We start from the raw sequence: 16,409 nt of genomic DNA, 5'->3' as shown, positions 1-16,409 counted from the left end.
TGTTAGGACTGGTCAGCCTGGTGTCAGGATAATGTGACTGAGTGGGACATCATGCTACATGTCTGCGGCATGATGCCCCAGTGCTAGACATCACTATAAACTGCCACACTGCAGACATTGTAGCAATAGGACTGAAAAATTATTAAAGCTACGTTAAAAATCCAAGTCACGCACACATACTTGGTCTGTTATAATCAGTTTTCAAGATTTGTCCTGAATTTGTTAAGAATCTTCAGTTTAGGCTGAAAATATATAAATCTGGTAGGAGCAATAAATGTTTGCAAGACATAAAAAGTGTGTACAATCTTGGATTTAATTTGTAACATTGTTGAATAATAGCCATATTCATCCATCAATGCATATCAGTATTATGTTTGATTTTTCAGGTCGAAAGAGTTACGACCAGAACGAAAGAACTTCAAGATTTTCTTTATTCACACAGTAAGTGCATGCAATATCCTTCATCCATTGTAAGATATAAAGAGTTATGTTGAATCATCAGAAAAGTTTGCAGTACATTGTCATGCTATGCTATCATATTTCCTTCACCCTCCACCCCCCTAAGAAACAAATAAAAGAAGTGTATTTCTCATGAATGCACTGTTTACATTTTGTGGATAAATAAGTATAAACTGGAGATCAGAATATTGTCACCATTTTCAAACAAGTCCTTTTCAGTAAAGTAGTAACTCTAAGAGTTCTGTCTGATACATGAAACATTACATGTGGTTACGTGGATGTTTGAAATGTAGATCGAAAAGCATGGAAAGTGATGACTACAGAGATAGTCATTGGTCAAAACTGGTTAGTGTGGTGCTTAATTGTAAGGAAATGTTGATCAGAAGTTCCATTTGGATAATTTAATAATGTAGATCAAAAAATTCAATTGTAAAGTTTCTGAAAAATATTTATTGCTACTACCATCAGCTCATGTGTTATTCTCACATGTTATGCCACTGCAGGAACACAGTGATGTTATGCCTTTGGCAAGGATAAATTCGGTACTTCTGACAGTTGATCATGTTTCTTTCATTGTTGTTGTTTTGTAATTATATTTCATATTTTGTCATTTTTATTGATTTTTGTGGATTGCATGGTTTCCACAAACCACACATTGAGAGACAGAATAGCACTTCATTGGGGACAACAACAAAACCTTTCTTTAGTCCCTTAATTTAAATATGACATTGTTTTCCTTCACAATACACCACTCCCTCGATAACTCGCGCCCTGATAACTCGTGAACCTGCTTATAACGTGGTGTAAGGCGTGGATCCCATTTTTTAAACCCGAAAATACCCCAAAAATTGATCCCTATTTGTTGAACTTGAAGAAAATCTCAATCAAAATTGGTAACGGAAACTTTGATGTATCGCTCATTTCATCGTTGAAAACGGTAGATAGGACCTGGAAATTTTAATCAACACTATGAAATATCAAATTTAAAAATAAATCCTACAATTTTTTACATTTTCTTTCCAAATGACATTCTTAGTACACCACAATTAACGATATGTAAGGAAATTTTGATCAATGAAAATGTCACTTATGCCGAGTGGAGGCAGTACTTTAATAAATAAATACAAATTAAATAATTTTTTTATCAATTGAAATTTGTGTTCTAGTTCCATCTTTTAGTTCCTTATAAGTGTAATTGTCATAAGTGCAATGTCTCCTCTTGTAATTAAACGTAAAATGCGTCGATCTACCGTAACAGCTATGTCCGCAAGCGTTTCTCTGAGAACCTAATTAAGTGCTGACCATGTTTTGATAACTGACTTGTGGAAGTATTTGTTGTATTGTTGCACTGATTTAAAAGCTGGCCTCCTTTATATTATCACGTTAATTATGTCTTTTGAATAAAAAAAAACAGGTGGAATAAAATAAAAGTTAAAAGGCACAAAAATCAGACTAACTTAAAATCTAGCTGCCTCGGTCATATGTCGTGTGAACTCACTTCATTTGATCGATTGAACACTGTAATAATAATAATAATTATTGTGTATGTAACAGAAACTACCTTAAATTAACCAACTCTTTCATAACTGTGATCAAAGATAACAAGACAGCAAAGGGAAAAGAATACTTCATAAAATAAAGAGCTTAATTTCACAGATACGGACCATTGTGGGCAAGCAAGTTTCAGAGAATTCTTGAACTGGCATTTAGAGATATCCTCAGGGATGACAAGAAATTTCATTATTACTTCCAATGAAATCAGGACATTAATTGAGTTTCGACATAGACGTGTCACGAAATAAATGTTGCGTGTTTTTGAAAAAAAAAGGAATCTTGTTTGGTGGTGTATCAACAGGTAGTCTAGTTCCCAAATTGTGGACTACCAATTTGGCAAGATACTATTAAATACCACTATGGGAACCAGACTCATCAAGAAAACAATAGCATTGACGTAATACACAGATTTTTCGCGTACACGTGATGGTTGTTCAGACCAGTTGGAACGATCTTTCATATGTTGGATATTTTGAGAGAAAAAAATGTTATTTAAACATAATAACGAACAACATCATTTGAAAAAGCGCATTATTAAAAATTATTAACAACGTGATTGTAAAATGAGGCTTCAGTCATTAAACAGCCCAGTTCCCTAATGCCACCCCCCACCCCACCCTACAATTTTCTCGATATCAAACTGATTTTTTTCAATTTTTGGAGGTACCTCGGTAACCCGCGCCTCGCTTATAGTGCGGTCTATGTTTGTGGACCCCATTGTGTGCAAGTTATCGAGGGAGAGGTGTACCATGAAACTTCATACCCACAAAAAAATGATTGAACAGTATACTCTGATATACTGTGTAGGTTCCATTCTGGCATACTGTGCATTTGTTTAAAGTTCCTCTCTGACATAATCTGAAGTGGTTACAAGTTCCTCTTTAGCATACTTTGCATTTGTTGCAAGTTCCACTCTGCCATACTGTGCGTTGGTTAAAAGTTCCACCCATGCATACTGTACAGTTGCTGCAACTCCACCCAAATATACTGTTCATTAGTTGCAAGTTCCACATTGGCATACAGTAAAGTTGTTGCAAGTTCCACTGTCAATTAACTCATTAACCCCTGGAGGTTTTTGTCATCTTTGCCTGAAATGCAAGTAGGGAAGACATTTTTGGGGGTATTTCTGAATACATCCTAATACATCAACTTCCAAGAGATTTCCAGTTAACCTAATGCCTAGTTGTATTAGGAACGTTGTTTTTCATTGGTTATTTTGCTCTCGCATGAGCAGAAGGATAAAAGTTGGAGTTTCTTTTCTTTTTTCTTTTCTTTTGCTTAACAGACCCATCCTTTTCATATCCAAACCACTTTTTATTCCAAAAGCTCATATTTTTCTGCTTTTTGAAAATGTTCGCCTGTCTGTGTGCAGTTCAGACCAGTCGGCCTTAGATCTGAGGCCAAAAAGTCTAAAATCCAGACACAAAATTGGATTCTGATCACAGGCAAATTTTTGGTGGAGAAAAAAAAATCAGATAAAATTTTTTACATTTTTCCCTGTATATTTTGTAGTGCAACTAGAAAGTCCAGATAATTTGGTATCATTGTAGAACTACATCTATCTTTCTATAATACCACCCACTTTAGTTATCTTAAATGACTTTGACGCTACAGAGCTCGGAAGTAGGCTGCTACCTCCTGACATGTAATTGTCACCAGGGGTTAATGAGTTAAGGGTTTTGGAAATTTCTTGCAAATCATGAAGGAATGGCTGATTTTGTAATTTATGTGTAATGTTCATGCACAAGTGATTAAATATGCGATGAATATTCATATTTGGTGACATCATCAAAATGCACCCATTAACTCATTAACCCCTGGAGGTTTTTGTCATTTTCGCCTGAAATGCAAGTAGGAAACACATTTTGTGGGCTATTTCTGAATGCATCCTAATAAATCGACTTTCAAGAGATTTCCAGTTAACCTAATGTTTAGTTGTGTTAGAAATGTTGTTTTTCATTGGTTATTTCACTCGTGCAAGACCTGAAGGGTAAAAGTTCTTTTCTTTTTTTTCTTCTTCTTCTTATCCAGACAATTTTTCTTCCAGACATTCATCTTATCATACTTTTTGCAAAGGTTTGCCTGTCAATGTGCAGTTCATATGGTCTGCCTTAGATTTGAGGCCAAAAAGTCTAAAATCTGAACACAAAATCCGGTTTTGACCACAGGTGAATTTTTGGTGGAAAAAAATCGGGTTTATAAAATTAACTTTTTCCCTCTATATTTTGTAGTGCAACAAGAAAGTCCAGATTATTTGGTATCATTGTAGAGCTACATCTATCTGCCTTTCTATAATACCACCCACTTTAGTGTATCCTAAATGACCTTGTCGCTACAGAGCTTGGAAGTAGGCTACTACATCTTGACGCGTAAACGAGTCACCAGGGGTTATTGAATTAACACATATATAAATAAGCTCATACAGTCTTCATTATTTTAAAAAGAATTAAGCATATATGCATATTATCCACATTTTTCCTACTTTTTCAGCCAAATAGGACCTACTATTTAGAAGATCCACAATCACATGCTCCAGATTGGGTGGAAAAGATAGAGGAAGTGTGGCAGCGGTATTACTCAAAGAAGTAGACTCTCCAGGCAGACAACAGGCAGCTGGTTGTCTTCATCTCTCTACAAAAGCAAAACCTGAGGGACATTTCCAGTCGCTACACCTTAGGCTTTTGGAGGATCTTTTATCACAGAAAAACATTTGCCTTGGAATGTAAAACTTTGGTATCCCATTTTAGCTGCTGGCAGCATCGGCACCATTAAAAGTCTTGTTAATGTTATTGAAGGTCATGTAACTTTAACATCAGTGGCTATATTCAATTTGCTGTACCTGATGCCTAAAGTTTGTACCTTGGTGTGATAGGGTTTCAATCATGCACAATAGCTTAAAGTGATACCATAATATTGCCATTACCATTTAGCTGAACCCTTGTTAGTCATTTGGAATTTAATGGATATATTTAGTGATTCATGCTGAAAACATTAATGAATGCAAGTAACATAAGTGTCCGACATGTACAAAACTCATTTGGAATTATTATCAAAGATACTGTGATATTGGAGATATTCGATGGGGAGTAGGTTTTGCTATTTGGGTTTGGAGATCAGATGCATCTGATGGTAAGGCCATACAGCAACCCTCATGTTTACAAAATTTTGGCTAATATTTCATTAGGATAGTACAACAACAAAGGAGAATATTTCTTTAATCATGTGACTGCTGTGTTTTCATTGCATGACCTTTATATGCTGATCATTGTGCACACACCCTGGCAAAACCTCCCAAATTTCAATCATTACTGGAGTATTCTTTCACAGTAATCAAATAAATATAAATTGCAACACATTTACAATTTAAAAAATGCTACTGTTGAAGTTAATGTCCCACAGACATGAAGTCGTGTATATCAACCTAACTACCGTGTACACATTCATCTGACCTTAAGGCTAAGTGAGCTTATGGTATGGTCCCATGTCAACTGTGCATCTTTTGTTATAAATCATGCATCTGTCTGTCAACAATTGCTTATTACCATCCTGGAGTCTGTGTTTCTGATCAGATTTCAGTCAAACTTTGAATATTGGGTTATATCATCAAAAACCTTGAATGACGTCATTATTAATGAGATCCTTGCTTATTGGGTGATCATGGACCTGATTTTCTGAAATAATCTAGAAACAATATTTTTTATCTTATTTTGGTCAGATTTGGAAGATATGTTTATATCATCAAGATTTTTGATGAGTTCAGTAATGAGCAAGATCCATATATAATCAAGAGGTGATCTTCATCGAATGAGGGATCATGGCCAGTTATCTTTCAAGCAGGTGGAGCCACAGATGATCCTCGGAGTTGTTGATTAATCAAGTTGATAAATAATTGTCAAAACTACAATAATACTTATATTGCCAAAAACTAATATTGTCTTATTTCATTTTTAGGTATGTCGAAATATAATTACTATATTAGCACTACAAGACACTCAAATCAACATTTGTCTTATTTTTCTGTTTAATTTAAATAATATATCTTACCACTTTTGGTCTCCTTATGTTGAAACCTTTAGTGCCAACCTATTATATATAAAATCTTAATGCTATTTATTTCATTTTCTTATCCACTGATTAGTGTGGCTTTAATTGAACCACCAGATTAGTGTGACCTAACGAAAATCTCTTAAACAATAGTTACAAATGGAACAGGATTCAGCCAATGTGGGTATGTGAGAAAGCTTGCCAGTAGCTTCTCGTGGGTCGGTGGTTCTTTCCGGGGTTTTCCCGGGTTCTTCCTCCACCATTAATACTGGCCGCCATGTATAGCCTATCGTGTGCTGAAAAATGGCGTTAAGCCCCAAAAAACAACAACAACAACAAATGGAACACTGCATTTTATAGTTAAGTACATGGAAGAAAGAACTTAATAAGTAAATACAAAATAGACAACTTCTTGTCTTATTATTTTTGATCATTCATTATAAGACAGTTTATTCAAAACAACTGTAAGAACAGTTTCATAAACTTTAAATGAACAGAAAATAATTGCCTTTATCTGACAAACAAAGGTAAATTATATGGTCACAAAGTAGTTAGATTTGGTATGAATTTATAATAATTACCTCTATGAAAGGGCCAGGACTTGTATAAATAACTGATTAAAAAAGGGCCATATGTGTGTGTGTGATAATCGGAAACAATTCCCTTTTAAAATTTTACACCATATGTTTTATTGCGACAAAATCTAATGTAATGTTCGAAATCTTATTGCAAACTGTCATTGCAGAACTGAAGAACCAAGAACAATACAGCTTTATTTAGACCATGATAATTCTCTCCTTTTTTTCTTCAAAGTAATATTTTCAGTATAGGTTCTCTGAATAAAATGAAAATAGATCATTTCACTTCTTGCATTTCTGACATATATCATTGCACATACACACACACACACAAAAACACACACACCTGTACATCCTCTCTCTCTGTCTTACCAATCTATGGCTTAATATCAAACTAAACCCAATTTAAATAAGAAGTATAGTCATAATAATACTCTCTTTTAACCAAACATTATTCTCTGGAGATGAGCAGCAGTAACCTAGCAAACTTTATTCATGTATATGACTTAAAAAATACTTGTCTAGGACAATATCTTTGAAAAACTTCTTGTCATAGACCTCCAGCCTGACAAGAAAAAGAACATTTACAGTTGCATATAATGCCGATATGATATTACCATAATAATATATAGTATATATTTTTAATGTAAAAAAATATTCAACAAGAATCTTGTATATTTCTAAACTAAACAGCCAAGATAGTTTTTAAGGAAGTTGAACATTTTTACTAAATTACCCCACCAAGTAACTGTTTAAAGAATTATTAAGAATAAATTACTGAATCTTCCATTATTTATATGATTTTAAGGATATGAATATGTTGAAAAATAATTTCAAAAAATAATCACGGAGTAAATTATGTGAAAATGAGTATTTTATTTTATGCAGATACAAGAAAATTTAATTTTCCATTTGAGACTACAATATCACCAATTATGCCTAATATTTACTTATCTATCGATTAACTCCTTTTTTCCCAGATAACTTTGCTCTTCGCCTTTTTTAAATCCTCTTTCACCAATGATAACGTCCATAATCCATCCAATTGAGACATTTTGTAAAGCAAGATGAAGATGCTGTCTTTTTATTACGTCTTTGTTGATCAGGAATTATATACCATAAATAATCTTGGACTGCTTTGTTCTATGCTGCCACCTATCAGTTTAAAAGAAGATAACTGGCTATGATCCCTCATTTGCTAAGCTTGTTCCCTTCCATGAAGCCATATTTCTGGTCTGATTTTGATTATACTTGAAATGTGGACTTGTATCATCAAGACGTTGGACAGTAATGGATATTAATGATGTTGGATATTGATGAGATAATCTTGCATCTGACTGGCTGAGCTTGTGACCACTCTTGAAGCCATATTTCTGTTCTGATTCTCATCATACATAGATTATTTTGCTTAGATCACCAAGATCTTGAACAATTTCATTTATGAGCAAGTTTCAGCTTATAAATGAGGTGATTAACTCGAAAAGTCATAAATCTAATCCAGTTTTGATGAAAATTGAAATACGCTTATATCATCTAGATCTTAGTAATATTAAAAGTAAGCAGGATCCATGCATATTAATAAAGTGATCATGCATCTGATTGGCTGAGTTTGTTGCCACTCTTGAGGCTATATATTTTAAGTATATTTTTTTAATCAGACTTCAAATATAGTGTGACTCTGCAGTAGCATGATCCATTATAACACGAATTTGGATATAACATGATTTTGGTGTGGCTCTTGAAATTTCATGTGCATGTATTTTTCTCATACACAAATTTTTTTCTTTTCTTTCTTAAAAGTACAAAAAGTAACACACAAAATGTTTATTATCCTTTTGTGGAAGAGATCGTGTATGAATTCTTAAAAATAAAAACAATAACATATAAAATGTTTATTCAGGGATCATGCTGGCTCTGCCATTATTGCAAATTGCAATTTATTTTCCTTATAGCGACCAAATATACCATCTTGCGAGGGTTTTTTCTAACATTGTTGGCCATTTCAACTTGTATATACAACCGTGGGTTTGGAGTAATTAAGGAAAGGAAGCCACAAACTTGATATAAAATGCACTGGAATTTTTTGGGGGTTTTTTTTAGATAAAGAAATTCTTTGTTCATACTGACAAACCATCTTAACAGAGCATTGTTATATCATAATTTGCTAATTCTCACATCTGGCCTGAGTACTGTATACTGTGAGATCTTTTTGGGGGTAGGGTTTACGCTTCTGGTAGCAGAGATCAACCGGATGAGCACTATCTCATAATGGATCAATTAGACAAAATAGTGCCGGACTATCAGCCACTCACTAGTAATTAATATATTTATTTAGACTGACCTTTGTTTATGGATAGTAAGTAAAATTCTTCTTTTCACTCAGAATTAAATCCTTGAGAACACTCATTTTCTTTAGTAATCCCCGTTAAAACAGAACACCTGTTGGCCTATATTTTAAATTTTTTGAAGCATGCATGGAAGGCAGCATTACTCCACTACCAGAAATGGTCAACACAACAAAACAACAAGCAAAAAAAAGCAAAGATCTGCTTGTTGGTCTATCCAATTGTCATGCTACCAGGACTAGCTACAATCAACTAACTTTGAAGGCAGGAACAGTAACTGCTACAACCAACCAAACTTTTGTTTTTAAAATGTACACAGAAAAAAGTTTTGCTGAAACTTCCGAGAAACTGATTACCTCTGAAGCACCAATCATTCTGTACAAATACTAAGCAAATGAAAAAATCTGTCTCAATCATTGTTCTACAGTTATTTGATGTTGCTGTCACAATCTGTTTGGTCCTCCAAAGCTGTCCTTTAGCAGTAACACATGCATCTTGAATCAGAGAAAGCCAACTAAAAAAAACCAAAAAACATCTGAGGAAGCCTGCACCAAATTTAAATGCAGGCAATGGAATCTGATGGATTGTTGCATTTTCCAAAGTGACTGGAACACATTTATTGTGCTGTGAAAGTTTCAGCTTTGCAGGAAAATTATTATGCTTTCGGTTGCTACCAACAGCAACATAAATCACAATTTCCATTCTTTTGAAACATTAGATATGTGGCCATCAAGTTAATTGAAGATGGGGTATCATGCAAATATGTTTGTTAAACTTTTTAATTTATTCACGTTTTCATTTCCTTATGAATAGCCTCATCTCCTTGATAGCATCAGCAAGTTGATAGGCCAATTTAAGTACATGTAGCATGTAAAAAAAAACTATAGCCACGTGCTATTTGCGACAGTTGTAGTGAATTGTTTAGCAAAAATCGGATACAGATCAAAATGAAGACTGCCAGTTTTTTTTATATGTGTGGTAGTTGTGTTTTCTAATGGGATGTGAGTTGTACATGAATTTTATAATGTGATCTGTACTCAAATTCATGGATTTCTTATATACATGTACAATACTTAATGGATTATGGATTGTCCTGCACAAATATAAGTTGTCAATATACATGTGTTGTTCAGGCTAGTTTATCTTCATTTAATCAAAGGCATGTATTTTTGCACCCACTTTTATGACTCACCCCAGCCATAAATGCTTCATTTTCTTAAGCTGACTGGATTGGTTATAATACGGTTCAGTCCATAACATGGTCAGGTCCTGTGGACCCCCAACCACGATGTTATAGCAGGGTCACACTGTATAGGCTATGTTCATGAGATACCTTGCATGTGGTAAACTGAGCTTGTTACCTTCCTAGATCTAGCAACAGTATTTTGCTTCCAATTTCTATACAACTTGATACATGGCTACATATCAAGATCCTGAATGAATTTGATTATGAGCCCAAGATTGTGCATATTAATAATGCCATTATCATTAGACCAGTTTTATGTATGGTTATAGTAAAGTCAAATCAGCATGATATAAAGTTTGGCAGATAGTTTACCTAGTTTGATGTCTTATATTGCTACATAAACCTGCCTTGTAAAATGGTTAGCTGCTACATTGTATACGCTAGGTGATTGATATCAGGCCCATTTAGTCCTTTTGTTTATAATCCAATGTCATTATCATTTATATTTATAAAAAAACAGTCCATTTAATATCAAGTTGAACAAGGACTATATCATAATATTTTGTCTCATGTATTTAATCTTAAGAATAAGAATAGACTTGATTTATTAACCTTGTCACATTTGTATCATTGTGTAAGCTATATTTATTGCACAATTTGGATGCTGTGTATTGTCATTACCTCAATGGTCTCGACCATTTTATATGTGTAAACCTAGATTTTATAGCCTGTCTGAAGTTGATGATATTTTATTGGGTGTTTCACTGTTTTAAAGTTGTACCAGTGTTCAGACTATGCTGTTTTAATTTCAGACCTTATTTTGTTTTGTTCTCAAAAATAAGAAAAATAATTCCTCGTTGTTCATCATTGTTGGAGAGAAAAATTCCGACCCTTAGGATCAAAAATTTTTATTAGACACTGGGCAGAGCCTTGAATCTGACTGAGACTTATTTCCTTTGTAGAATTGTCCATTCCTACACCAATAAATGTGAAGGATTCTATCAGTATTACAAGTAACCTCCTTCTTCTTTTTGACAAATATATTTAACCACCTCGGGTATTATCATGTGGGATATAAAGTAAATTATCTGCACTGTATCAAACAGTCAACAAATTTAACATGAAAATAAATTCACTCCAGTGTAATACAAGGCAGTCAACAAATTTAACATGAAAATAAATTTACTCCAATGTAATACAAGGCATTCAACAAATTTAACATGAAAATAAATTCACTCCAATGTAATACAAGGCAGAAAGACTATATGTATCATCTTCACAACATTTAGTCTCAGAACTTCAAAATTTTAAAAATCTTCTGATTCAACATTGCATTGGGATAGAGAGCTGTGACCTTCCACTTTTTATTCAGGATGCAATGGAAATGATCCTTGATTCTCAGGCAGTTCAAAAAATAGTCTCTAAACAAGGTCTGTTTTTATTCTGCAGCTTTAATCTAAATTTAATTCATCTGTTTAATTACCAACGAAATAAGTTCTATTAAGGTATGATGAATAGAAGTATAAGAATGAAACGTAACTTTAATGGTGAATAAAAGTTAAATACTCATTTTTTTGTTGTTGACAGCCTGCCTTGAATAAAGCGTTAGATGATCATTTTGATGTCTGTGTGTATGTTCATACATCTAGCCATACATACATCCACACCCTAGATTAATATTCTAGAATTTGTGTGCGGCCAATTTGCTAATAAACCCGACTACACAGATCCAGGTTGGTTGGTATGTGAATGCATCTTGATGTGTACAGGACCAAAGTAACAAAAGCTCAGGGGGTAGGCTCGACCTGCAGATCATGGCAGGATTCTTATTCTATAACAGTATCATTTTTTTGTTTCAAAGATTTTGATTTTAAAAAATTACTGTTGCAGGATTTTTGAGAAAACCTGTCAGCAGTTATAAACTATTATGTGGAAAACAATGAGGCTGAAAAAGATTATCATTTTAGAAATATATTAACACCACCAGACATGAACTTTTATTTTTGTAATGAGTAAAAGTGTATTTCTGTCAGTCAGGTGACAAGCATATATGCAGTACACATTTATGTACACAGTTCTTGAACTGAAATATGCTTTAATGAAACCTACTGTACCTAGCCTTCACATACCTGCTAAATAGAAGTGACCACATCAATAGGTGGGACTGCATTTTTCAAAGTATTTTTTCTTTTTAAGTATTTGTGTTTGAGGAGAATTTTGTTTTCTGGAGTTACCTGTTAAATGTTGATCATGTGTTTTGTTTTCTGTGAGTCAGTTATTAATCTATGATAATGGGTTTTTGTCGATTACATTACTTGTGTGCATTAGATAAGTGGATCATCTGTTATAAGATGAAGATGATAAGAAAATTCCTGATGTTAATGTTTTTTCTCGTTTTAACATAGATGAGATTCAAGATTTACTCATTCCGGTGGCAGTGGCATAGAAAATTATTAAGATTTTGTTTAAATTTTTTTTGGTCCCAAACTGATGCATAACTATCCTATTTTAACTGTAGAATTACTTTTCTTTTATATCCACATACCCTTACCCTTCCTCTGCCCCCAAGGTCAAAGTCATTTCAAAATCTTTAAGATTTCAGTTCCAGTTTTTCTATATGGTCCTAAGTCCCAAACCCATGTTGACTTGGTAACCACTATTGTTTTATATACACACATCTCTTCTCTTTTTCTGCCTCTGAGGTTAAGTTAGGGTCTTTTGAAAATCTTGGTTAAGTGTTTGCGTAAAGTTTTCTGTGTTTGTAAGTCTCAAGCCTGTATTGGGTAGCCATAATACTTACACTATAAAATGCCATTTTATATTCCATGCTTTCCAGTTCTCCATCTGCCAGTTGGCCAGGTTAAGTTCATTAGAAAATCTTTTATTACAAATCATTATTATATCTATCATGAATTCAAGGCATAACATTCATTGGAATACAACAGGCTGAATTTAGAGACACTTAATATTTTGTAAATTGACTTAATATTTTATAAGTTGATTAAATGGGATGGATTAAGGCTTTGGTGGATCTGGGGCACTGAATTAGTAATAATTATACTTGACATCCTCTTTTCTTGACCCAGATTAATACCTAGCCACCATTGTAAAAGTTCTCAGCAATCAAGTTTTGTGATATATTAAGTACAGAGCATTCATTTTCATTACTCTAGAATGAATATACTTTGATTTAACTATGTTAGTATTCAAATTTAGAACAATTGCTCTTTTACTTGAGATCTGTATATACACCTACATGACCACATTGACATGTACTTTAATTGGAATTCATCATTATATCATTATGGGAGGGTATACTGAGGGATCCTTTTTAGTGAGGGAATATTATACATAAATCATGGTACATTTATGCACTACCCCATTGATGAATGTACATTTTATATTAAATGTCAGTGACAATGTACTGTGGGTTAGAGTGTTATTTAACAAATGTAACTATGCAGTAGGAATGTAATTTATCTGCCCAGTCATTTAAATTCAGGGTATTTAAAGAGTCATATATATGTATGTAGTATACTTTCTGTTAATTCATACGTTTCCAGAGATTTGGTTAAAGTAGGACAGTGTGATATAGTTTTAGAAGTGTTGACACTGTAGCTACCAAAAATTAATAGCTTAAAAACATTTATGATCATTATTTTTTAAATTATTACTTTCATGGTCATTACTGCAGAAATTAAATTACGATGGAACAACTGTTGTTAATGTTTAAATATATTTATTGATTTCAGGACCATATTCTTCAACTGTCACAAAACAAATACAAAAGTAAATAAAATATACATCTGTCTTGTGAGTTCTTTTGCAAACTAGTTATGTCATCTCACTTGAGCCTAGATATTATTTGTTTTTTTTAAATCTCATTTCAGGTATTGTAGCTTGTTTATTGTTAAACTGTAGATGGTTAATAATTATTATAAAAATTGAATATGCAGTAATAAAAGAGTAAAGCAGTTTCCTGATGCATTTTTTTCCTTCCACTGCTAGGGGAAATTTTATCTTCTCTTTTCTGTCAAGCCTTGCCTTGCCTTCTAAATTTCTTTTTATGCTATATTGCTCAAAGAAATTTATTTGAGAAACAGGTTCAGGGCTTGAGGTATTTCTGCTGAAATTGATCTTTAGTTAGTCTGTCTTTTCCTTTTCATGTCACCTCTGCAAATGGACAGCCATTTTTTAATCAAAGACTCTGAACCTAGCATGGGCCACATTTGATGACTTTATTGAACTATCTAAAAAGAAAACCATCCCACATTTGGCATAATTTCTCCATATTACAACAATAAAGTAATCAACCAACAGCATGTTGTGTATACATGCTAGCCTTAATGCCCTTACTCAGCCATGCATCATTGTACTGAATGTAACTACTGCTGGAACAGTTCCAGGACCCAACAGACCTGTTTGGGCTGGTTTCTTTAATGCACATAAATATCCAAAATGGTATTTTGTTATATCTCTGGTAGAATCACATGTATGTTAAAGCACAGTGGGTACAAATTATAGGTAACCCAGGCAATCTTTTCCCCATTCATAGGTCACATTGTTCACTTTGTACACTAAGTTTACAGCTTTTGATAGAAATATAAGTAGATAATCTTCATAAGGGCAAGTGGCATACAAGGGAATAAATTGTTGAGAATGTACTAGTCTATTAACATTTTGATAATGGATTTCTGCATTTCATCAGTTCAAGGTTTTTTGTGGCAAATTAGATTTGACTTTCTTTACAAGGGCACCTTGCTTTGAATACAGGATGGGCCCAGTCTGAAATTAAAGGGACCCCAAGTATCAGATTTATTTTACAAGAACTAATGCATGTATAGGTGTACGCAAATGAAATGAGTACACAAATGTCCATTTATATAAGAGTAAAGTTATTTTACTTGAACACATAATGAACAATCTTAACTCCTAATTTAGCTTACCTTTACAAGGTTGGAGAAAGCTGTGTATGCATATGCATTGTTTCTAGGCAAGAGTTTCTAGTGGATTTCATAGCACCTATGCCCTGGGGATGAGGCTGAAAGTGCTAAAAGTTTTTAAATAAACTGAAGTAGCAGAACGGAGGCCATGAAGGGACACACTTCAAATTGTTTGTAATCTAAGATCACAATTTAGTAATCCGAGATCTCAGTTTACTATATGGGAATTTAAATTGATGGATTGATCATCTGGTTGCCTCGTTTTGTCTGGACGCGTTTATTGTGGATAGACTGCAGTAGGTTGGAGGCAAAATATTCAAGCATCTGAGATAAGTCGTAACTGTAGTTTTGTTATAAGGGCGTTTATTACAATTAAAACTTGTTCCCGATGTGGAGCAAAAAGTTTACATTCGTGAAACATTCTGTGTATATATAAAAATGTTGCTGCTGCATTAACCCTTTACCTCAAAGAGCTTAGTGACAAAGTGCAGCACGCTATAAATAGAACACCTGTTACCTAGTCGACAGCATATGCATAGACCTGCCTGTGAACTGTTAAGCAATGTAGTGTATGTTATGTTTAACAGCAATTTTCACCATTTTACATTTTTGGTACACATCTATTATATGTGGAAAATTTAAGAGTAAAGTCTGATTGTTATAGCTGTGTAATTATTTTTCACGGAAGAATTTTTTATGTTCTTTAAAATCTTGAGAGAATTCGTTCACCATCATATCAGTGAGGCTGCGTGACCAACCGTATCTGCCATTTCCCATACTCGAAATTTACGTTTTTTGTCTGCATCTACATCACTAAGTCATCTGAATTTGATAATTTATAAAAACTAATTGCTGCATACATCAATATCAAAGCCTTTACCTAAATTATTGAATCTTTCATAGTTGTGATTCTAATCGTGAAAACTTCGTAAGTACTGAATGAAATCCACGACCGCCATTTTGGAGAGTGGAGATTACGACCCAGTTACTTTAAACAGCAGATATCGACCAGTGCATAAACAGCAACCACGTGATCTGACGTAATTGTCATTTCGCAGAAATGAATGTAGTATCTAACAGGTGGGGTTTCCCCGAAGGTGGCGCTACGAAAACCAGCTCAAAATGGCTGATGTTTACAGCAGGCATCTAAAGGCGCTTCCATGTGAATGGAGTAGAGGTGTCAAAAGGCGCTTCCATGCAAATGGAGTAGAGGCGTCCAAAGACGCTTGCATGAGGTAAAGGGTTGACGAAGCTACCCAGGGTACCATGGATTAAATATCTTGGTGATACACATATCCCT

At 33.8% G+C, this 16,409-nt stretch overlaps 1 protein-coding gene across 2 annotated transcripts in view; it reads left to right on the top strand.

The window, feature by feature from the left end:
* LOC149803240 (3-phosphoinositide-dependent protein kinase 1-like) overlaps positions 1 to 14,142 on the top strand; it is a 52,064-nt gene extending 37,922 nt beyond the window's left edge. For both annotated transcript variants that reach the window (XM_089952886.1, XM_089952885.1), the window contains 2 exons: positions 387 to 441; positions 4,504 to 14,142. In XM_089952886.1, coding sequence (XP_089809012.1) covers positions 387 to 441; positions 4,504 to 4,602 — 154 coding nt within the window. In that variant the 3' untranslated portion in view covers positions 4,603 to 14,142. The remainder of the gene's footprint in view (positions 1 to 386; positions 442 to 4,503) is intronic.
* Positions 14,143 to 16,409: the final 2,267 nt, after the last annotated feature.

Source organism: Sinohyriopsis cumingii, chromosome 3 (genome assembly GCF_028554795.1).
Source record: "Sinohyriopsis cumingii isolate HCF-2022 chromosome 3, ASM2855479v2, whole genome shotgun sequence".
Classification (NCBI taxonomy): domain Eukaryota; kingdom Metazoa; phylum Mollusca; class Bivalvia; order Unionida; family Unionidae; genus Sinohyriopsis; species Sinohyriopsis cumingii.
Note: the sequence above shows the minus strand (reverse complement) of the source record. Positions and strands in the feature narration are given on the sequence as shown.